The 25,056-nt window shown below is 39.3% G+C and overlaps 1 protein-coding gene across 1 annotated transcript in view; it reads left to right on the plus strand.

The window, feature by feature from the left end:
• nt5dc1 (5'-nucleotidase domain containing 1) overlaps positions 1–16,819 on the plus strand; it is a 439,504-nt gene extending 422,685 nt beyond the window's left edge. Inside the window, 1 exon segment of the mRNA XM_055635784.1 lies at positions 15,497–16,819. Within this exon segment, the coding sequence (XP_055491759.1) occupies positions 15,497–15,618 (122 nt within the window). The 3' untranslated portion in view covers positions 15,619–16,819.
• The last annotated feature ends 8,237 nt before the right edge of the window (positions 16,820–25,056 follow it).

The following is a 25,056-nucleotide window of genomic DNA, read 5'->3' on the forward strand; positions in this document are numbered from 1 at the left end:
GCGAATGGCTCGAATGTAATCATGTATTGTCTTTCCACTGACTGGTTAGCACGCAACAAAAGCTTTTCACTGTACATGTCACAATAAATTAAACTAAACTAAACTAAACAAGATAGACATCACTGAGGCAAACACATGGCCAAGGTGGGCCTAATGTGCTGTCTCAGTGCTGTGCAATTTTATGATTTTATATATCCTTGTGTTTGTATCTTTTGTATCAATTACACAATATTCAATGGAAACTTAAGCTGCTGAGATTTTGAAGCATTTTCTGTTTTTTAACGCATTTGTCAATGCTTAATCAGTAGTGGCCCTTCCATTTTTGAGGAAGCTGAGTTACTCAGTTTTGTTTTCACTCTCCTGCATATACAGAATCTATTTTTAATGTGAGATTTACTTTTGTTGGGCCTTACTGTTCTAGGCTGTGACTGAATCTTCCAGACAAACCCTGCATTATATGCAAAACCTTTGTGTATCAGATAAGATTGTTCCACATTTGGTACTGATCAAACCAGTAGTAATCAAAAGCATATTGCTACCAATAGACTTTTCTACTGTAATTGGAGATTAAGCACGTATTGCTCATATCTTCTATTCCTGAGGGTTCAAAACCAATGCCAAAATAATGATTGCGGACTGAATACAAATTGCATGCAGGTTTACCTTATATTTACATTATTTACTTTAGTATGTACTTTGTTAAACGTTTTTAATTTGTCACAAATTCCCAGAGAATTTATGTGTAGATCTGCTTTGAAAATTAACACGTTGTTCTTGTAACTTTCTGATTTCTATTTTTTTTTGGTTAAAAAAAATGTTATGAAAGATTTCAATAAAGTCTCTAAATAGATACCTGCAGTCACATTCTGAAGTGCACTGCTGCTAAAAGCTAAGGTTGAAATATTCTAAAACAATTCAATTACATAATGTGCTGATTGCACACCAACAATTTGATCAGAATCCTTCTCTATATTTTCCATTAACAGTCAAAGATAAATAAGTGGCGGAAGAAGAGTAAAATGCACTGGGACACAAAATAGGTAAAATCACAATTGATGAAGGTGTTATGGTGCACAGAATGTGGTGTGCTATCATCTTCAATGAGATTTAATATCAAACTTGTCCTGTAACCAGACACGACAGGAATCTCATCTTTTGCACCTCAGGTCATGTCCAATTTCACTAATATAAGTTTCCCTTATCATTTAAACTGTATCATAAATACCTTACAGATTAAACAAATAATATTAATGCTTCCACATAATATGCATACCGATCACCACAGTTTGTACATTGTGGCATAAATATGAATGTGGCCTCGCCTGGGGAATGCTAACCAACATTAGTGTGATGTACTATGAGTTTAATTTTGATTTGTGATAAGAGTGTGCTCTATTTTGAGTTTAGGAATCTCCTGCAGGAAGGAAAGCAACCATCACCATACCTATTGTTCACAAAAACTTACTGCCTGGAGCCTGGAAGATATTTTTTTATATCTGTGAAAGAGAGGCAAAAGGAGATAGTAACTAAAGTCAACAGGTCATTCAAGCCCAAGGGCAACAAAGTTAAACATTACACAGATGAAGAAATCTCAGTGAAAGAATTGAAACAAATCTTTTTTTTAAAGTAAATAATGAAACAGATTTTTTTAGCAAGGTGTGCTGGGCAGTATTGGTTGAAGGATTGGGGGGAGGGGCAGGTTAGTTGGTCGATGTTTCCAGTGTTTGCAGATGCACATATTTGGTTCTGCAGAAGTTCCAGCTGTTTTCAGTGAATGGGAATTGTTTTTTGCAAATGTTACTTCACCTCACCGCACAGGTCTGTGACAGACCATGGTGCCATTGGAATATCACCCTTCATAAAGGCCTGCTTTGAGCAAGCTTTCCCTCTTCATTTTACATATCAACTCACTGATTGCATCTTTAGAAATAGAATATAGAATAAAAAGTAAACTTTGGATCAAATAATTATCTTTGTCATTGAGTCATAGTCACAGAGCACAGAAACAGGCCCTATGTCCCAATTCTTCCATGCCGACCAGGATATCTCAACTAAGCTAGTCCCATTTCCCCACATTTTATCCATATCTCTTTAAACCTTTCATAGTGTCCAAGTGTCTTTTAAGTGACGTTTCAGTACTTGCTTCACTCCTACTCTGCAGCTTGTTCCATATACCCACCACTCTCAGAGTGAAAAAGTTGTTCTTCAGGTTCCTGCTAAATCTTTCACATCTCACCTTAAACCTATCTCCTCTGGTTTTTGATGCTCCTAGTTCCTATAGCTCAGGCCCTTGAGTCCTGTCAATAACCTCATAAATCTCTTCTGCACTCTTTCTAGCTTATTTATAATTATCTTTAACATTATTGTATTTGGGGAAGAAAATCAAAACTGTAGGTTCTGAAAAGCTGATGAGTTCTTTTAGATAGACACTAAAGGAACATTGAAGGTTGTCATTGTAAAATGTGGTGAGTTTGGTTCGAGGTGTTACATTTGTAGGATTCATGCCTTCTGCCTATCAAACTCTGATTGGTGTGTTTTAAGCTGTTCAACCTATTAATTGAAGGGAAGATGCTTCATTACCACACTGACTTTCTATTGTCCCTGTTGTTTAAACATTATTAACTGGAATATGCCATTTTAATGTCAAATTCAATATTTGGTGGGGCATCTTGTTTATATTCCCCAAAGCTGGTAAATTTGTGTTGGCATGTGGCAGTATGGGGATGAAACATGTGGAAGGAGCATGAATATTTTTACGTTATCTAATATAGCATTTGAAATTCCTAGATGATCATCTGTGGAAATGGCAAATAATACTTCATCTCAGTGACATATTTTTATAATTTCCATTGCAATTAAACAACGGCGTTGAGGACTAGAAAATTACTTTGAAATTTTGACCAGAACCCCAGTAAGGAGTCACATTATATTACATTTAATTCTTTTAGTTCTTCGGAGGAGGCAGGAAACATTATCGTAATTCTAGACCTGGAAGTCTCCTTTTAACTCAGTAGTTAAATGCACCTGCGTAATACCAAACCAATCGCCAAGGAAGGTAATAACTTTGATCTTGCATCTGCAGTAAGTTAGCCACTCAGCAGCTGGTCTCCACATCCCTGGGCTGCATTATCACTGCTGGACTAGCACACAATTTCAAATCTCACATTTTTATCCAATGTACTTCTCCCTCAAAGACTTCAATAGGTATTAATTTTGTTTTTACAGAATCAAACATTTATTGCAGTTGATAATAATAGTTTAGAAACATTTTTTACATTCTTTAATTTGATTTTCTATTTTGATAGGAATACAGCAATCTATTCCCTTCAACTTTACATACGAAGATGTATTGTTTAATTGTTTTATTTTCAACCTTGCTATTTGTAGCTTTACCAAGAGGAACGTTTGGCTAGAATGGAAAGACTAGAGCATGCTCAGAATGCTGGAAAACGCAGTGTAAAACATTAAAATATGTAGAATGTTGAAACAAAGGACTGCAGATGCTGGTTAATATATAACAGGACACAAAGTGCTAGAGTAACTCAGCGGGTCAGGTAACATCTCTGGAGAACATGGATAGGTGGCATTTTGGATCGAGACCCTTCGTCAGATTGATTGTAGTGGAGAAGAAAGCTGAAAAAGCGGAGAGGCAGAACAATCAAAGCATGGTAGGTAATCTGTTCACAGAGGAGAGCAATGAGAAAGGGACTCACAGAACTGTTGGAGAGAGCATTTCTGCAAAGTAGGCATAGCTTCAGGCCAGGGAGGTATTGCAATTTTCCCATAGATTCTGCTTGTATAAAAAATGAATCTTTCAGTATGTTAGTCATTGCATAAAAAGCAATGACTAATATACAGGCAGAATGAGTATTGGAGAGTTTGTTGTGAAGCCGGCAGCTCATTATCAGTATGTCACTGCATCAAATGTTTTTGCATGTTTATTATTCTCCCAAACATTCTGGTTTTGAATTTAGTGACCAAAGTCAAAATGTTAGCTCTCCTGTAAATGAAATCAGATTAAATGCCACTAATTCCAAGTGTTCTGCATTACTTCCTTCTTAAATCTTTTTAAAAAACTTAGGGCCTTTAAAAACTTTTAAAAGATCCTAAAATTCTGACAAATACTTGATAAACATTAATGGAAGCTTGGAATGCAGACATCTATAGCATTATAAAACAACATTACATTCATCATTGCGTTGACTGTTTATTTGTTATCAATGTAATTAGTGCTATGTCATTTAATAACCTTGTATAATAAAAATGTTCCAATGCCTGCAGGCTTTTAATCTCAGAAAACAACATTTCTGAATGCAGTCTGTGTTGTATGACCCACCCCCCCCAGCATTCAAATTAGACATGGTTTACACAATTTAGCCTGATAAGTTAGGTTGTTGAGCATTTTGTTTAATGTTTCATTTCAATTTTTATTAATACTAAACATGTGCTGATTACAAATACTCAAACTATGAGATTCTCACAATGATCTTCCAACAGGAAGATACTAGAGCAAATCAAACTACATTATTTGGCAGGAATGCAAGTTCCAGTAAGGGGGAGGGATAAGGATGGCAATGTAAGGGAACCTTGGATAACCAAAGTAGTTGTAAATTTGGTCAAAAAGTAAAAGGAAGCGCATGCAAAGTTTAAGAGGATGGGGCCTTTAAGGAATATAGAGAAAGGAAGAAAGAAAAGTGGGTAATTAGAAGGGCCAAATTGGGCCACAAAATCGCTTTGGCAAGTCAGATTGAGGTACAGTAAATGCAAAGCTTTCTATACCTACATTAGAAACAAGAAGTTAACCAGGGAGAAGGTCGGACCACTGAAGGATAAAGTGGGGGGGGGGGAGGGGCAGGGGGTTTGCTTGGGAGTCTGGGGATGTAGCTGGTACTAAATGAGTACTTTGCTTCTGCTTTCACTAAGGAGAAGAACATGGAGAACAGTGAGATCAGTGTGGAGAATACTAATTCACAAGAGCAGTTTGAGATTAAGACGGAGGAGGTATTGGTCCTGTTGCAGAGCATTAAGGTGGATAAATCCCCTGGGTCCGATGGGATCTCTCTGAGGTGTTGGGAGTGGCAAGAGGAGATTGTGAGACCCTTGACAGAAATCTTTGCATCTTCTCTAGCTACAAGACTGGAGAATAGCCAATGCTGTCCCTTTATTTAAGAAGGGAAGTATAGAGAATCCAGGGAATTATAGGCCAGTAAGACTCATGTCAGCGGTAGGGAACCTATTGGAGAAGATTCTTCTGGATAGGATTATGGACAATAGGTGCAGGAGTCCATTCAGCCATTCGTGCCTGCACCACCATTCAATGTGATCATGGCTGATCATCCACAATCAGTACCCCGTTCCTGCCTTCTGCCCATATCCCCTGACTCCCCTGGTCTTTAAGAGCTCTATCTAACTCTCTCTTGAAAGCATCCAGAGAACCGGCCTCCACCGCCTTCTGTGGCAGAGAATTCTACAGACAACTGTGTGAAAACGTTTTTTCCTCATCTCTGTTCTAAATGGCTTACCCCTTATTCTTGAACTGTGGCTCCTGGTTCTAGACTTCTATTTGGAAGATAATTGGTTAAGTCAGCATAACTGTGCATGGCAGGTCATGTCTTACTAATTTAATCGAGCTTTTGGAGGTCAAGAGTGTTTTATTGTCATATGTCCCAGATAGGACAATGAAATTCTTACTTGCTGCAGCACTACAGAATATGTAAACATAGTACATAGTACATAACAGGAGAGAAGCAATAAATTTAAAAGTTCAGTGTGTATATATACACATACACACACATACAATAAATAAACAAATATAGTGCAATAATAATAATAGAGGTGAACAATGTGAGTGGGGTGGTGGATGTTGTCTACGTGGATTTTACTAAGGCATTTGATAAAGTCTCCCATGGCAGGCTGATCCAGAAGATTAAGACACTTGGCTTTAACAGTGAATTGGTTGCATTGATTCAGAACCGGCTTTATGATAGAAAACAGTGTTGTAGTGGAAGGCTGTAGTTCAGGCTGGAGGTCGTGAATTAGTGGGACAGGCCCTTTACACAGCAATCTAGTCTCTCCACTGGTTCCTCTTTCTCAAGTGTCCTTTTGCAACTTCTTGCTGCTTAATTATCACAAGTTGAATCCGGGCAGGGAGGTGAGAAATAGTGAAGAAACATTCAAACTTCAGATTTACATTTGTGCTCAGAGATACTTCTGTATTTTTCTTCTGTACCATACTAGTTAAAACAGTTCTTGGTATCGTAAATAATATGAAGGATTTTAATTTAATTAGTTACCTTAAATAAACTTGCATCTTTATTTATTTTCAGTTGTGTATTTATAAGTATTTTATTTAAGTCAAGATCAAATTTTGAATCTTACACGGAGTCATAGTGATCCAGCACGGGAACAGACCCTTCGGCCCAACTTGGCCACACCGGCCAACATGTCCCAGCTACACTAGTCCCACCTGCCAGTCCCTGTTAGGTCCATATCCCTCCAAACCTGTCCTATCCATGTACCTGTCTAACTGTTTCTTAAAAGTTGGGATAGACACTGCCTCAACTACCTCCTCTGGCAGCTTGTTCCATACATCCACCACCCTTTGTGTGGAAAAGTTACCCCTCAGATTCCTATTAAATATTTTCCCCTTCACCTTAAACCTATGTCCACTGGTCCTCGATTCTTCTACTCTGGGCAGGAAACTCTGTAAGATTATAACTAAATGAAAATCTAACCACTGAAGAATCAAACATACTTCTTGATGAAGGGTCTTCCATCCAAAATGGTAACTTTTTCTCTACCCACAGGTATGACCTGACCTGCTGTATGTATGCAGGATTTTTCTGTTTTTATTTTGAATTTAACAAGTTTTTGTGTAAGGACAGCTGAATTTTATAGTGGTTACATCCACCTCTGCATCTCTCCATTCAGTAATCCACACATCAGAGATAATCTAATCATTAGCGAGATAATCACAATGATCTAACAATTACACGGTGTTGTGCAATAAAGCGGCATAGCTGAATTCATGCAGTGCAGTGGGACAAGTTCATCTGTGTTCAATTTAATATAATCAGGTAGAATTATAAGAACATAATGGCACTGGCAGAAATGAAGCAGAACTTCTGACTTCCCTCTTCCAAACCCCTGAGATGAGATCATTTAAGTATTTTGGTGGGATGCCAGAATGATGGTTTGTTTTATATGAAGGGAGCATGATTGCAAAAGGATTGTGTGAAGCCATATTAAAGAACCTTTTTAGTTGATATCTCACTGTGACCCTTGAATCAAAGGCAACCACTGCCTACAATTGCTGCTCCCAGGTCAACATACAGTCCTGTGAAGAGCTCCTGCAATTTGTACCTTCAGGCATTCAGTGCAATCCCTCCCCAGTTTGAAATTAATTTAATAAATGGCTTCAGCATAGCTGCAGTGGGGGTTATTTTATCTGATCAACTTCGTAAACATGCTTGAAGTGGACAACCCCATGTCACAAACAGACTGAAGTTTAATGTGGTAATGTAGTATGAGAAACTGGATATCAAGGACTAAACGTGAATACGGATCAATTATTAATTGAAAAGGAGTGGTACGTGGTAAAAGAAAGAGGAACAGGAATACTGTGCGAGGTGTGCCAGATAACTTCTTTCCCATGTCTTTAGACTTTACTTTAGACTTTAGAGAGACTTTAGTGCGGAAAGAGGCCACTCAGCCCACGCCAACCAGCGGTTACCCTGTGCACTAGCATTATTCTATACACTAGAGAAAATTTACAATCTTAACAAAGCCAATTAACCTACAAACCTGCATGTCTAAGAGTGCGGGAGGTAACCAGAGCATCAGGAGAAAACCCATGCGATCACAGGAAGTATGGACAAACTTCGTACATATGGCACCTGTAGTCAGGATCAAACCTGGGTCTCTGGCGATGTAACACAGCAACTCTTCCACTGCACCACTGTGCTGCCTTGTGTCTTCTCTCCTCCTGCTTCCAAGTATACAATACATAAATAAGCGAGATCTGCAGTGTCGCCAAACCAGCAAAGAGTGACAATTTGGGAATAGCAGCTAATATGTTTCAAGGCGACTATGTCAAGGTTGGGCACCTGTACTGAATAGTGATGATTGAAGTTTAACATAGACAGTTGTAAGATATTATGTTTGTTGCTAAGGCCCTATTGAATTGTAATTATGCAGAAATTATGGATTCCTCAGTACTCAACCACTACCCTGTGATATTTTGGCCTGGGCCATCAATACCACTTCATACACTGATACTTTTAGCCCCATATCTGAGGAAGGATGTGCTGGCATTGTAGAGGGTCCAGAAGGGGTTTACAAAAATGATCCCGGGTACGATTGCGTTAACATACAGTATGAGGAGCGTGGAGTTTACAAGGGTGTGGAGGGATCTCATTGAAACCCACTGAATAATGAAAGGCCTAGATAGAGTGGATGTGTAGAGGATGTTTCCAGTAGTGGGAAAGTCTAGGACTAGAGGGCACAGCTTCAGAATACAAGTTCGTTCATTTAGAAAGGAGATGAGAAGCAATTTCTTTGCTACAGGTGGCAATGGCGGCCAAGTCTGGGTATTTTTAAACTGGAGATTAATAGGTTCTTGATTAGTAATTGCGTCAAAGGTTACGGGGAGAAGGCAGGAGATTGGAGTTGAGAGGGAAGAATAGATCAGCCATGATCGAATGGCGGAGCACACATGATGGACTGAATGCTCTAATTCTGCCCCTACGTCTTACAATCTTATGAACTCTCTAAATCTCTCACTCCCTCTCTCTTCCCCTCCCTCCCTCCCTCCCTCATCTCTCTCTCACACTTCCTCACTCCTTCCTCACTCTCACACATTAAAATACCATAGTGCCAGGTACTCTGGCTGGAGGGAAATTAAGGGGGAGCAGCAGAGAAACAGTGGTGCCAGTGGAATAAGTGTGTACATGCCTGGGTCAGGAATTAATGGCATCAAAGACTATGAGAAATGGTGGACGATAGGTTTATAAAGAGTGAGGGGCAGTGGTTGGGACTTGTTACTAACTGAGCAGAGTTAGCGCCATGAGTCCCCAATGGAGTGAAGCAGCCCATTAAGGGCCTGTCCCACTTGACCGTCATTTGCGTGTCACGCAGATGGCGCGCGAAGATTCTGTACATCACAAAATCACAACGAAGATTTTGTACATCACAAAATCACAACCATGCCTGCGTAAAATGCGCACCATGCGTGCGTAATGCGCACCATGCGCGCATCACGTGCATGTCACGATGCACGCGTCGTGCATCGTGACGCATAAATTATGTTGCGTAAATGACGGCCAAGTGGACCAGGCCCAGAACACTAACTCTGGCCCCTAAGTTCCAAGATCCACACCTCTCACTCTCCAGTACTCACTGAATCATGGTGGCTGTCAGATGAAGAATGACAGCAGCTGGCTTTTAACAGGAACCACACGTCCACACTGTTATTAACAAGTATAGGATGTGTTTATCAAGTGATAATGTAGTTTAAACTGTTTTCCCCTCAGTAATAAATCTGCCCACCGACTTCTACAAATTACCGCTATTACTAAAAGGTCAATATTATTCCTCTACAGTTTTTGCCTGATTCCCCACAACTCAGCTGTAATTTTAAGTTACTGCGTTAGGTGTTACTCATTAAAAATAAAACTAGATGCATGGATTTCATTGATGGAACAGAAATAAGGCAAACTATGTATGGGTATGTTGTTAGATCATGGGATTTTGAGTCTACAAAAATTGTACTGTGATCAGGAACAGTTTTTTCCCTTCTGGTATCAAGTGTCTGAATGAGCTCTCCATAGCTAGAGAACTGTCTGATTCACCTCTACCCCATTGAGGACATTGGACTTTGTTTATGGAACTAATGCACCACAATGCTGAGAACTATATTCTGCACTATTTACCTTCCCCTTTGTTCTATCTATTGTACTTAAGTTTGACTGGATTGTGTTTACTGTATGTATGGATCTGTTTAGGTAGGTTTTCACTGTACCTTGGTACATGTGATAATAATAAACCTAAACCTTAAATCTTTAGTGTCAAAGCAAAATACACTGAACCTCCAATGATCCAGCACAATCCGAACCTTACTGGAAGCATACTCACACGTTTTCCAGACTGTCAGATGTTATTTCTAATATTATTTCCACATTTTCATAGAACGTAGAACAGTACAGCACAGGAACAATGTCTGTGCCAAACAATAAGCCCCAATAAATTAATCTCATCTGAACTTTCATATCCATCCATTCTCTCCATATCCATTCATATCCATCCATTCTCTCCATATCCATGTGCCTATCTAGGCACATGTGTATGCACATACCAGGCATCCCATCACCTCCAGCGTAACAAAAACTTACCCCGCACATCTCCTTTAAACTTTGCCTCTCTCACCTCAAACAAATGCTTTCTTTAAGATTCCCAGTATGGGCAAAATGTTCCCACTATTTACCCGATCCATGTCTCATAATGCTGAAGACTTCCATCAGATTTCCCCTCAATGTCCTGTGCTGCAGAGCAAATAATCCAGTCTGTCCAACCACTTCTTGTAACTAACTTTAAGTTCACTTTCTTTTAGAAGTTACGCATTGGTGTAAAATATTTTCCAATAACGCTAGTAAATTTAAAGAGATATGGGAAACCGAACCTAATGAATTTAAAGGGAACAGGAAATGGGACACCAGTGATTTTAAGGGGAGGGCGAGAAATATGGCTCTGGTGAGTTTAAAGGGAACATGAGAAACAGGGCTCTGGTGAATTTAACAGCAGCACAGGAAATGGTGCCAAGGTAAATTCAAACTGAGGGCGGGAAACAAAACCCAGTGAGCACAATGCTGAACCATCAGGATTTTCATGCTCACTGAATAGAAGGTTATCGGAGTTTTCCTGTAATCTGTATGTAGGAAATTTGAAATGTGGAATGCTCCCCTGCATAATCCAATAAATGCTACGTCATTAATAACTTTAATCTACGATTGGCTCCAGCAGTTCCTGAGAAACTGGGACAAATGCATTCCATGCACTTCCCCAGGGAAATTCCATTGAGGTCACATAACAAACCATAAATATAAGCTATCGACCTGCAAGGAGCAGAAGTGCCAGCTGCCCACTTACAGGACTTCCTAGAAATCTAAACAAGTACACAAATAGGCATCCAAGAGATGATAAAACTGAGTAAACACTTACTCAATGAGAGTTTAAAGAAACAAGTGGTTCATTGATATTTTAAAATTGAACTGAAGGGCCTGCTTCTGTACTGTATGATTCGATTACTCTACTGTGTGCACTTCTGGTCACCCAGCTTTCGGAGGATGTAATTCAATTGGAAAGCATGCAGAAGAAATTCACTAGGATATTACTGAGGCTTGTGGGCTTGAATTATAAGGAAAGATTGGATAGGCTGAGACTTTTTTCTATGGACCATAGGAGGCTGAGGGGTAACATTACTGAAGTTTACAAAAGCATGGGGAGCATCACTCACAGTCTCTTTTTCCGCATGGTGGAGATGGCAAAACTAGAGGGCATAGGTTTAAGTTGAGAGGGGAAAGATTTACGAGGGACATCAGGGGCAACGCAGAGTGTAGTCCATATCAGGAATGACCTGTCAAAATAACCTGTAGAAGGGGATACAATTATGTCTTTTAAAAACTATTTGGGCAGATATATGGTTATTATTAAGGGATTAGAGGGCTATGGGCCAAATGCATGGAAATGGGATGCTGCAAATAGCAAATTTGTGACTCGAAGGGCCTGTTTCCCTGCTTTATGGCTCTAAGACACTATGCTGATGGCTGTCTGCTCCATATTCCATTTACTTTGTCCCATCTTTTTGGAATAGCTGATGGCTTTCATGCTCTGTCCACTGTCACACCACATGATTCATCTTTCTGGGAGGAATGCATCCAGCAATTTGCTCCTCCTGATCACTCACCTCTGCCAGAGGATAACATATAGGGAATCAGAAACATCACTGCAGTTGTGTCTCACTCCTGAAAGCGACTGCAACACTTTATGTCGAGGCACCAAAACTCCATTGCATCATTCTGGATTTAATATTATCAGAATATGATCCACTTCCACGTTGTTTGCAGATGGAAAGTGCTGATAATGTTTCCATTGTGGTCATGTACAATTCCAACAAATCAATCTTTTGTTACTTTATTTGTCCCCGCATCATTTCCTTTGCCACTTGCAATGTTCAATATGAACAATAATAAAACCTATACTTAAGTCAAGGTTATGCTTTGTGACGAATATCAAGAGTTCTTTCCAAAGTACTGAGGCACTTTCCCTTTCCGTGACAGGTTAGCATGCAGCAAAAGCTTTCCACTGTATCTCGGTACATGTGACAATAAACTAAACTCATACTCAATGAAACTTATGTATAACACAAGACAGTGCACTCATTGATTGGAAACTTTTAAGGTGTAATTTCAGGATAAAATCACATGCGGAAATCCACTAGAATTGAGTGGTGACAGACTGGAGAGCAATAGCTGAAGACTTTGTTGAGTTATTGTAAACCAGATTGTGAAGGAAGCAATAATCAAATGAACAATGCTATTAGGAACTCTTTAAGAAAACTTCAGGCAGAATTTTTAAATTGCACCACCACAAACTAGGTGTAAAGTGACCAAACAACCAGAATTTCAACAGAGCAACTTTTATCCTGACCTGTCTATTTACTAGGTTCTTAGCAATATACCTGCAATGAATTTAAAATGGTGCAGTCCATTCAAGGACACCAAGTGCTGGAGTAACTTAGCAGGTCAGGCAGCACAGCATCGCTGGAGAACATGGATAGGTGACGTTTCGTGTCAGGACCTTTGTGACCAGATTCAAGAAGGGTCTCAACTCGAAACATATTCCCCAGAGATGCTGCCTGACCTGCTGTATTACTCCAGCACTTGGTGTTCTTTTCTGTATTAACTAGCATCTACAGTTCTTTGTTTCTTCAGTCCATTCAAGATGCAGGTTGTACACAATTTTAACATTTTTATTTCAGATGTTTGAGAAAAAAATAGATGGAGCCATTGAAGTGTCTTACCATAAGCCTAACAATTAACCCCCATGGTTTCAATCTGCCCATGAAAGAATGGACCTTGCTCTATCAAATTGGAACAGGATGAGAAAGATTAGCTTGTGTCATGCTTAAGTAGAAGGTTAAGGAATCACACGTTATATGTGTGACAAAGTTCAAACTATCTCACCTCTGAATCCCCAGAGTTCCACTTCAAACACAACTTATCAGAACTCCATCAAACCTCGGAGAGTTGGCGCTGAGCTAGATAATTCAAAGTGCCTGCTTTAACTTTTGACCTTAACTTGTAAGCATATTTTGTTGCTCCAATCCTGTGCTAAACAACAAATAAATAAAAGTAATCCTGCCATAGGTAGACACAAAATGCTGGAGTAACTCAGCGGGACAGTCAGCATCGCTGGAGAGAAGAAATGGGTGACATTTCAGGTCGAGACCCTTCTGAAGATGCTGCCTTCCCCGCTGAGTTACTCCAGCATTTTGTGTCTACCTTCGATTTGAACCAGCATCTGCAGTTCCTTCCTACACAAAGTAATCCTGGCCTTGATTCTATCTCAAACCTATCAAGAATGCCATTATTTTCTGTTTCCTCTCCTGCATTTCTCTGTGCTCTGCATCTTAAAAAGCTATTAAACGTCAAACACCTTTAAACCTGATCAACAATTTATTTCTCTCCAATGATGCTACCTGTCTTCTGGAGTATTTCTTCTCAGGATCTTGGGATGGCATAGTGGCGCAGCAATGGAGTTGCTGCCTTATAGCTCCAGGGATCCCGATTTGATCCTGACTAAGGGTGCTGTCTGTAAGGAGTTTGTACGTTCTCCCTGTAGACGTGTGGGTTTTCTCCGGGTGCTTCAGTCTCCTCCCACATTCCAAAACCTCACAGGTTTGTAAATTAATTGGCCTCAGTAAATTGTCTCCAGTTTGGAAGAGAACAGGTGATCATCTGTTGGCATGGACTAGGTGGGCTGAAGGGCCCGTTTCCACATTGTATCTCTAAACTAAACTAAATGAAACTAGAAGGACCTATTCCCCACCATCATCCAGCCCTAAATTCCTATGTTCCAATCTACCATAGGCACAGCAGTTCACAATTAAAGTGTTGCCTTAACTTTAAAAACATCTAGAATTTAGTAAATACAAATTAGAGTGCAATAGCTGAACTTCCCTGGTCTTTTGCTTGTCGTCTAAGGTGTGTGCTACAAAGTTATCATCAATATTGTCTTCAATTTATTATTTCATAAGGCATTTTTTCATATAAACTACAAAAATGTGTCGTATAACTGATAAATTGTGACTGGTACCCAATTGGTTAACTAAAGACTCTGTTAGTTATAATATGGTAGAGTCATTGTCTACGATAAATTGTCCCTCTGGCAGGTAGGTGAGAGGAGAATCCATCGGGAGTTAATGGGTAGATGAGAGAAGTAAGTGGGGGAATGGGACTGATGGAAATGTTTTGAGAGCTGTCATAGACTAAATCACGTGTCTATGTCACAAGAAAAATATGAAATATTGTAGCAATAATGTATGTTTTCTCTTCAATTAAGCACTAAGGAATTTCATTAGGCAATATATGAGTGCTGAATATATTTTGGTATTGGTCATTTACTTCCCCAACTAATTTCCTTTAAGTTAAAGTTAAAGTCTTCAGTTAAAGCATGGTTTATGTAACCCTCTACATTTACTTTTAAACAACAGGTCGGACATTGTGACCTCATTATTTGCTTTACTAATAAATCTAGTACTTATGTCATTTTTGTCCAAAGCAAAACATATCTAATTGATTTACATAATATCTTTAGTCTGCATTATCTGTACCATCTAAATTTGAAAAATAAAACCAGTGCTTATGAACAATCATTGTACACATAATCAGCAAATTGGCAGAGTTTTCTTTGTCATACAGGATGTATCTCCTGCAGGTCCTTCACGGCTCATTGATATAACATTGATATAAACTATAGATTGGCTTTCACATAAAGAATAGGCTTTATTTATTGGTGCAAATGATAAAAGGGTGTATTGCCGGATCAACAGTTTCTAATAACATTGGAAATATGCCCTTAGACATTTAAGATTACCCTGGGTATTTGGTAAGCTGCTTAAAAGTTTACAATAAAGTTCTTTACAGTGAGTTTCTTTCATGTGGTCTCTGCAAATTCATTTTAAACATTGATGTCAGCACTGGTGTGCTGGTAAAATAGTTGCAGCATCATTAGACACTGTTGTAGCCACAGGTAGTTTTAACAAGTTATTTTGCAGTGCAAGTAAAATGGTTAAAAGTTTAAATGATATTTATATGTGTGATATGGATATATACGTTGTTGCTACTCTCATAAACCATTTATAACTACATAAACGATGTAAATGCAAAGTATACAAGAGATAATTTGTCAAAATGCACTACATTGTTTTGTTTCTTTGCAGACTTGCCACTTGACCACAAGTTCCCCAGGTTTTGTCCAGGTAAACCAAGATTCACTGGATACTATCCAAGGCCTCCTGTGCCCCTTGTTCCAGGATCCAGTGAACCGATAACACAAGAGTAAGCATGCAAGAGCTGTTATCTCAGCTTGTGAAGAAAAGCAAGACCCTCTCCAAAGCAACACATGTTTTGTCCCTAGTGTGGCTACTGTGCATTACCTCCATAAAATAAATTTCTGTACTGGTTAAGTGCATTTAGAATCAGCTAAACTGATGGGTTTTATTTTTGAAAAAAAGCTGTTATAACTTTATTTTTTTTAATTCTTCTTTCAGTGTTAATGGTTGTAAGTGTAGCATTAATACGTCTTAATATAGTTTAAGCCTGTTGGTTGTGACACTGGTGGAAGTAAGTGATTCCATTTATACCGGGGCACTAACTTAATGAAAATGTTTGGCAAACCATTTTTGTTTTAAAAAGGAAGAATAGTCAGAACTGTGCATCACTTTGATCACAATAAAGTCACACACAAGTGATACAATGAAGTGTTTTGATGTGATTTATTTGATCATGTTGTATGTTTCTTTAAAAAAATTAAAGTATTTACCATGTACTTTTTCATTAGGTGAGCAAGCAAAGTGCTATGGTCTGCTTGTTTTGAATTACATTGGAATGAAACTGAAGTGTTTCCCTATGAACCATATTATCCATGTTCCAATTAAGTGGCAGTAATCACATTGCCACAAGATTGTGAACGAGTTGTCCATTTAGAAACATGTTACACTGTTGTATATTTTATGGTTGTAAAATGTAAAATACAGTGATAAAAAAAATGTCTCTATAGACAGTGCTATAATGTTGGGGACGGGATAATTATTTTACTAATTATGTTTCTATTATGCAGAGGGTGAAATTCTATCATTGGACCAAAAATCATTTAAGTGTTAAGTGTTGCTCTGTCCCAACACAAGGAAAAAACAAAAGGATTGTAAGAAGGTTTGCTAGCATTGACTTTTGGCATTGATAGAAGTATTTTTCAATATTTGGTGAATAGATCTGACAAATTATTGATTAAACTAAAATTTTAATATTTGTAGAAAAATATTGACCTCTACAATTATTGGATGCACTTATTGTATTCTGCTTCAGTTCTCAGTAACTGCATAAGTCTGAACATTTTCAACAATGCATTGTAACAGCTACTCTGTTTCCGATGTACTTTGTTAAAGTGATGTGAGCTGTGAGTCAATCAATATGTAAACATCAGCTTCATCTTTGGTTTTGTATATTAAAAATAAAAAGGCTAAAAAGTGTGTTCCATAATTAAATATTTAAGAGGATTCTTTTTATGTCTAATGTGCAGTTTTATGATTTCAAAGACTACTTTTACTTTGTTTCATTACGATCTTCAGAAAATAATGAAAGTTCACCATGTAAATCAAGCCACAAACAGTAATTCAGGGGTCTCTCTTCTATACTCTGACTCGTCCCCATCAGTGATACGCCCCACAACAGTGGTGTCGTCAGCTAACTTGATGATGGAGTTTGCACTATGACCGGCTACGCAGTCATGAGTATAGCGTGAGTACAGCAGGGGGCTGAGCACGCAGCCTTGAGGTGCTCCCGTGCTGATTGTTATCGAGGCTGACACATTTCCACCAATACAGACAGATTGAGGTTTTTGTGGATGAGGAAATCGAGGATCCAATTGCAGAGGGATGCGCAGAGACCCAGTTCTGCGAGTTTGGTAACCAGCTTGGAGGGGATGATTGTGTTAAATACCGAGCTGTAATCAATGAATAACAGCCTGACATATGAGTTTTTGTTGTCCAAGTGGTCCAGAGCGGAGTCGAGAGCCAGCGAGATCGCATCCACCGTTGATCTGTTGTGGGGGTAGGCGAACTGCAGTGAGTCCAGGTTTTTGTCGAGGTAGCAGTTGATTTGCGCCATGATCAACCTCTCAAAGCACTTCATTACCACTGACAGTTCTGCCACATGTAAACCTCGGTACCAGGTGCGTTATATCGTGATGTCTATTCCCTGATCAAAACGATTATACTGAACTGTCAAATTAATCTTATACATGGTGTACAGGGGATGATGTAGTGGAATAGAACCTTGACTTTAGAGAAGAAAAAAATAGTCTCTCCTCGTAACTTAGTAACCTCCTAACCCAACATTTCAGGGGGAAAAATATATATGCTGGAATTTCTACATTATATGCTGAAATTCAGAATCAGTGTAAGTTTGTTTCAATTGGTAAGAGTAATGTTTGATCTTTCTGATATCTGCACTAGCAGAGTATAAAAACAAAAGCAAATGATTGTTCTGCAAAGATTTTAAACTAGTTGTAATCTATCACCAGAATGTTTTATTGTCAACCAGCATTCCACAACACCCCAAGTCACATTTTAAGAAGTGGCCATGAATGGATCAAGGTATTGATTGTTGAGATACGGGTAAAGACAGCCATCATTTAAACCTAGTCTGCGGTATGGCTGCACAAATTATCTTGCGGTGTGTAACAAAGGGTCCTCTGTTTTCACCAGAAATCTATATTAATTCAATAATGCGTATCTTTATGTGGGTAATTGTCTCAAAAATGTAATCCATTCATAACTTACCCTGGTGATTGATGCTGATCACTTCTAAGCTAAGAAATATTCCCTTCAAAACCGATAAATTAAGTGATGAATCATTAACTTTATGTACCCTTCTTATCTGCTTGATTGGGAAGATTTAGTTTCACAAAACACTAAATAATAATAACTGATTAAACTAAATTACGGAAAAGTAAATTACATATTACATAAAAATGTTCACTGATTTTTTGTGGTTAGAATGTCTCATTTAAATTATTTATCATTTCTAGTTCTCTGTTATTACATGTACCGTGTCACAGTTTGTGAATAAAAGATTTGTAAGCATTATTTTGATTTATGTTCAGTGTTTGTCAAGCTTAGCCTGTGGTAGAACTCTCAATGTATTTTCATCCAGTAGTTTTCATTCAATGTGAAAGAATTAGGATATTATTTTTTTCATTTTCTCTTTCACAAATACAATGTACTTTGCAGCAGCTTTTTATCCAAGGCCCAGATTTTCTGTAGAAAGGCATTTTTTAGTGCCTATTGTTATTTATGCTTGACACATATAATTAGACTGTCATTTTATTTGCAAAGCAAGTTGCATAAAACACAGGCAGACACTTTTATAAATAGTGGAACAATTGTGCGCATTCTTCACTAACTAAATTGAGTGACAATGAAATTAAAAGCACAAGAACTAAGAAAGAAATGTAAACCAATCATTGAATTCAAACATCAAATCAAGCAGAGAAAAAATAAAGGGGTTGAATTAAGAAAATAGAGAACGTTAAATTTGTAATATCTAATTTGGTTTTTGTTTAAAAAATCTACAAAAAAAATCTACAAAAAAAGGGAACACATGTTTATTTCTAAGGACCAGAGAGATTGATCGGTAATAATTAACACTTCAGTTAAAAGATGCTGCCTGAAGTGAATAAAACCAAAATAACTGCAGATGCTGCAAATCTGAACCAAACCAGAAGGTTCTTAAAATAATCGGTCAGAAAGGAGATATGGAGTTAATGTTTCAGATCAAAAGGCCTACATCAGAATTCAACAAAATATACGTTAGTTTGAATTTAAAGAGAATGTGGAACCAGGGGGAGGGATGGTGGTTGAAAAGGAATGGGGAGGGGGGTTTTATTAGGATAATAAATGTTTCAGAATAGGAGGGTGGGAGACGAGAGGGTAGAGGAGGGGATGGGAACTGAGTGACAGGCTCTGGGGAAGTGGAAAGGTGTGGATATGGGGTGGGCTGGGGAAAGTGTGTAGATGAGCAGGAGGGGTGCTGCTTTGTGTACCACTCTTCATGTGGAACTAGGTTGACACCTGGCTTTACTGTGAAGATGGAATGAGAAACATTCTGGCCATGAGCTTACAAATTGTGATGGTGTCGGTGCTGCTGTTGATGCAGCACAGTCCCTGGCCCAGTTTTGAGTCTGGTAGCAATGACCTTCAAGACTCAGTGAGCGGTAATGCTCCAGGCTATCCTTAGTGATGGACATTGAAATCCCTCACATTTGTGCACTTTATACTTTCAAGGCCTTACAGGTGTTGTTCAATGTGAAAGATATATTGATGCAGAGCAGAGCAAAGACAGTGGGTGGAAAACAGGAGAATGTTTCCTTGCCTATGTTTGGCCTGATGCCATGAGACTTAATAGAATTTCTGAACATAGGAACAAATGAGATGTCATTTGTCAATTAGCAAGTTTCAGACTTACAACAGACTCATTTGGGATTTGCCTCGTATGCAATGGCTGAATGTACGGGTTTCCTTTAGGATACATCAGCCAATGAAATAACAAGTTCTGGTCTCATTTACTCTCAAGTGGATGCAAAGGATCTCATTGTTTTTTCTCACGTTGAAGGAAGGTGACGGCTGGATGCCCGCAGCAGCCTGGGACTCACCTGGATCAGGCACCGCTCATAACAACTAGAGCATGGAGTGGACTTTGAAAATGGCGCCCTAACATGGCGCCTCTTGAATCAGTAGACTATTTCTGCACAATTTGCTAATCGGGGATATGCTTAGGTATGACAGTACTCTACTACACTGTAAGAAAATAATTTCACTATGCTTTTGCACTTCACTCATGTGACAATAAAAGCATAATTGAATGGCATTCATTCAGCATCATCTTTAAAAGCAGATTTGTTTTCACATTGTTGGTTGAGGGGTTTGCTTTGGCAATTACAGTGTTACACTAATGGAAGATGTTGTATTTCCTTGATTTACGCTGGACTTCCTAATAACATGCAAAGCCGCAGCTGTAAGGATTGAATGATGCTGCATAAATAGCACTCAGCATGAAACATGGATTCAACTATTAACTATTCCAGCAGTAATGCAATAAAATGGAAACACAAATGTTGATGGCCCTGTCAAAACCTTGAACCAATTGCTGTCTGTATTTTCCTGGGTTTGACACCCTTGTGACGGAGCACAGCTGCCACCCTGAAATTTCCAACATGTTTACGGTTAAAGCGAAATAAAAGTATCAAGAATGACAAATTCGGAGTAAGTTTGGGATTTTGTCAGCACAATCACAATCTAGTTTTGAGGGAGAAATGTTCCATCCCAAACAGCATATTCCTTCAGAACTACATCATTGCAACCATTGTAGAAAGCGTTAAAGTGCCAACAGCTAACAAGAAAAATAGCTGTCAACTAAGCCAGGATAGTACTGTGTTTTTCATATTGAACTTAAATTCCTTCCCGAATGAAAGACTTGGACACACAACTCGCAAGAGACAACTTTCCACTGAGCCAACTGGCATGTCAACTCTTATTCCGTAGGTTTATCGATTGATGGGAATCCATCTGCGTGTATGTTCATGCTGGCACATAATTGCGTATAATTTTTTTTCTCAGTTCTGGCATGAAAAGTCAAAACAATACTGGATTTAGAATTTAATTTCTCGATTTTGTGCACTACATCTGAACAATAATCAATAGGCCAAACTAATTTGATCCTTTAACCTTACTGCTAAGCTTAGCTGGCATAGCGCAACAATACCATTCAAATGAATGGGGTGAATGACCCTGCGGAAATATGCGAGTACAGACAAGTGCTTGAATTTGTCAATATTGTTTTAGTTTCGGTATTTTACTGTGTTTTATAATAATTCTTCTATTAAATATGATTATTTAATTCAATTAAAATAGTTTTATATGTTTCTATCAAAGAAATGTGCGATCAATTCAAAGCTTATCAGAGCCATGAGTGCATCCTGTCAGGTTTTCAGCTAGGTCATCTAAAGTCTATTCTCATCTCAGAACCGACTGTACCTCATGAGGCATCTCTAAAGCATGGACAGTCACTGGGTGGTACATCCAGGCAGCAGTTCAGTGCAGTTTAGTTTATTGTCACATGTAAAAGCTTTTGTTGCGTGATAATCAGTCAGCAGAAATACAATAAATTTAGAACAGAGACGAGGAAACACTTTTTCTCGCAGAGAGTGGTGAGTGTGGAATTCTCTGCCTCACAGGGCGGTGGAGGCAGGTTCTCTGGATGCTTTCAAGAGAGAGCTAGATAGGGCTCTTAAAAATAGCGGAGTCGGGATATGGGGAGAAGGCAGGAACGGGGTACTGATTGGGGATGATTAGCCATGATCACATTGAATGGCGGTGCTAGCTCGAAGGGCCAAATGGACTACTGCACTTATTGTCTATTGTCTAAATTATTCCAATCCAGCCATTTACAGTGCATAGATACATGATAAGGGAATAACGTTTGTGCAAGGTAAATCCAGTAAAGTCCGATCAAAGATAGTCCGAGGGTCACTAATGAGGTGATTGAGAACCTTGGGTCCTGGTGTCGAGACAACAACCTTTCTATGTCAGCAAGAAAACAGAGATAGTGATCGACTTCAGGAAGCGAAGTGGGACACATACCCCAGTTTGCATTGACGCCGCCAAAATAGAACATTTCTAGGTTAATATCACTGTCGTAGCTATCCCTCCAGGTCGAGGATGATGGTCTACGTTCTGTTGTTTTTATGGACTCTCAGGAGGCTTATGAGTCCAATCCTGGCTTTGAAAGTTCTTCGACATTCAGGAAAGCTAATTCCAGATGGCAGATCTGGCTTTGGTTGTTGCTGCCTCTCTTTCATTTTCTTCTCTTTTCTTCTAATTCTGCGCATCTCTTGGCTTCGAAAGTCGCTGTATCTTCTTGGATAATGGTTCGCCGGAGTTTCCTGTTCTTGGCATTGGTTTCCCAATTGTCGATGTCGATTGCACATTTTTTCATACTAGCTTTTAAGGTGTCTTTGAATCACTTCTTTAGGCCGCCTCTTTTCCGTTTGCCTTCTTTAAGCTGGGAGTAGGTTTGCTTTGGTAGTAGCTCGTCTTCCATCTGAACAACATAACCGACCTATCTTAGTTGGTTCTTGATGACGAAGGCTTCAATGCTAGATGTTTTCGCTTCATTCAGCATGCTGACGTTGGTTCTTCTGTCTTCCCAGCTGATATTTAAGCTGCTTTGAAGACATCGTTGATGGGACTTTTCAAGTGTTTTCAGATGGCATTGGTATGGTGTCCAGGTTTCTGATGCATACAGGAGCATTGGAATCACCACTGCCTTGTACACTAACATTTTGGTGTCTGTTCGGATGCCGCAATTTTGAAAGACTCTCTTCCGAAGACGTCCAAAAGCTGTTCCAGCACACTTAAGACGATGTTGAATCTCGTCATCAAGGTCGACGTTGGAGGAGAGGTGACTTCCAAGGTACAGAAAGTGATCCACATTTTCCAGGGTTGTTTCACCAAGTTGAATTGACGGTTATTTCTGATTTATCTCATTTGGTGACGATTGGTAGATAACCTGAGTCTTCTTGGAGTTGATGGTAAGTCCAAGTTTCGTGTATGCACTGTTGAAGGCAGTCAGGGTCTTTTTCAGGTGATTTTCTGAGTGAGCTGCAACACAGTTGTCGTCTGCGTATTGGAACTCGATGTCTTAGTTTTGGACTTGAGACGGGCAAGATTGAAAAGTCTGCCATCTGTTCTGTAGACGATTTTGATTCCTTGGGGTATGTCATCCTGGATGATGTGGATGGCTGTCGCAATGAAGATGGTGAACAGTGTTGGGGCAATCACGCATCTCTGTTTGACTCCTGATCTGACTTGAAATGGCTCACAGTTGCCCTCCTGAAACACCCATCTTGAAGTATTAGCCAAGGAAACACGCCAATGCCTCTACTTCCTTAGTAGGCATAGCAAGTTCAGCATGTCCCCTACAACTCTCACCAAGTTCTACAGATGCGCCATAGAAAGCACTTTATCAGGATGTATCACAGCTTGGTTTGGGAACAGCTCCATCCAAGACCACAAGAAATTGCAGCGAATTGTGGGCGCAACTCAGACCATCACACAAACCAACCTCCCTTCCATTGACTCCATTTATGCCTCAGGCTGTCTCAGCAAGCCGAGCAGCATAATCAAGGACAAGTCACACCCTGGCCACTCCCTCTTCTCCCCTCTTCCATCAGGCAAAAGGTATAGAAGTGTGAAAACGCACACCTCCAGATTCAGGGACAGTTTCTGTCCAGCTGTTATCAGGCAACTAAATCATCCTATCACACCTGGGAGCTTAATATTCAGGGTTATACATCCTATAGAAAGGACAGGCAGGTGGGCAGAGGAGGGGGGGAGGGGGGTAGCTCTGCTGGTGAGGAATGGAATTCAGTCCCTTGCGAGGGAATACATAGGGACTGACGAGGTAGAGTCACTGTGGATTGAGTTGAGGAATTGTAAAGGCAAGAAGACACTAATTGGTGTTATCTACAGACCCCCAAATAGTGTAAGTTGCAGCAGGAGTTAAAACTGACATGTAACAAAGGTAATGCCACTGTGGTGATGGGGGATTTCAGTATACAGGTAGACTGGCAAAATCAGGTTGGTTCAGGACCCCAAGAAAGAGATATGTGTGTCTGCTTTTGTGGCATTTGAACCTGGTTCAATTAGTAACTAGTCTAGGCTGGGGATCATTTAACGGAGCTTGAGAAATAAAATATCGTTTTAATTGCACTGATTATAGATTAAATCGGGAAAATGAGACCTCAAATCAATAAATATTCCAATTAAAGGCATATAACGTACTTTAGGCATCAATACTTTAATGCTTGGATTGTCGTGGAGAAAGTTATGCTTAAACACTGGCAGTGTTTTTTCTTCGAAGGGGGACTTCATCCAAATACCTTCAAAAAATATTCGGAATCGGATTTAAAGATTCCCTTTGACACCATTCATATTGAGGGAGTGTTGAACCCTCCTGTTGTGCCAGTAGTGGATATGTCTAGCTGATTTAGCTGGGTGTCCACTATTTAGATTCAGTGATGTCTGTGTACACCAATTGCATGTTAATTTGCCTCCTCACTTGTGGCATTCACTAGTTACCAACCAAAATATATATATTTTATGATGACAAACATTGGGCAAGAACACTGAGGTAATACCTGGAGCCTTCCAACTCCACGTCAGGTGAAGTGAGCTTAGGAAAAGATCATTTATAAAGACAGATAAAATCATTTATTTTGTTTGGCCGAAGTGTAACCAGCCACTTGGTAACAGCATGGAGCAGCAAGGAACAGAAAGATAGAACATTACAAAACAGGCCCAGGCCCTTTGGTCCACAATGAATATAATGCCAAATTAAACGAATGCATTCCGCCTGCACATGATCTATATTCCTCTCTTCGCTGCATATTCATATTCGCCGCCAGCAGTAAATTTAACGCAGCCATCATGGGCCAAAGGATCTGGTTTCCTGCTATGATGTTCTAAGTTTCTTTTCTAAGCTACCTCTGCTTCTAATTAGCTCATAAATGTCACTGTCATATCTGCTTCTACCATAACTCCAGCAGCCATTCATTCCAAATCGTTTCTCAGAATTCAGGAAATTGGTTTGTGTGGCCCCAGCTATTGGTAACTTGTCAGGAATATGAATGTGTGCTGAAGGTTCAACTGATGTAAATTTTAGA

This window comes from Leucoraja erinacea, chromosome 5 (genome assembly GCF_028641065.1).
Source record: "Leucoraja erinacea ecotype New England chromosome 5, Leri_hhj_1, whole genome shotgun sequence".
Classification (NCBI taxonomy): Eukaryota; Metazoa; Chordata; class Chondrichthyes; order Rajiformes; family Rajidae; genus Leucoraja; species Leucoraja erinaceus.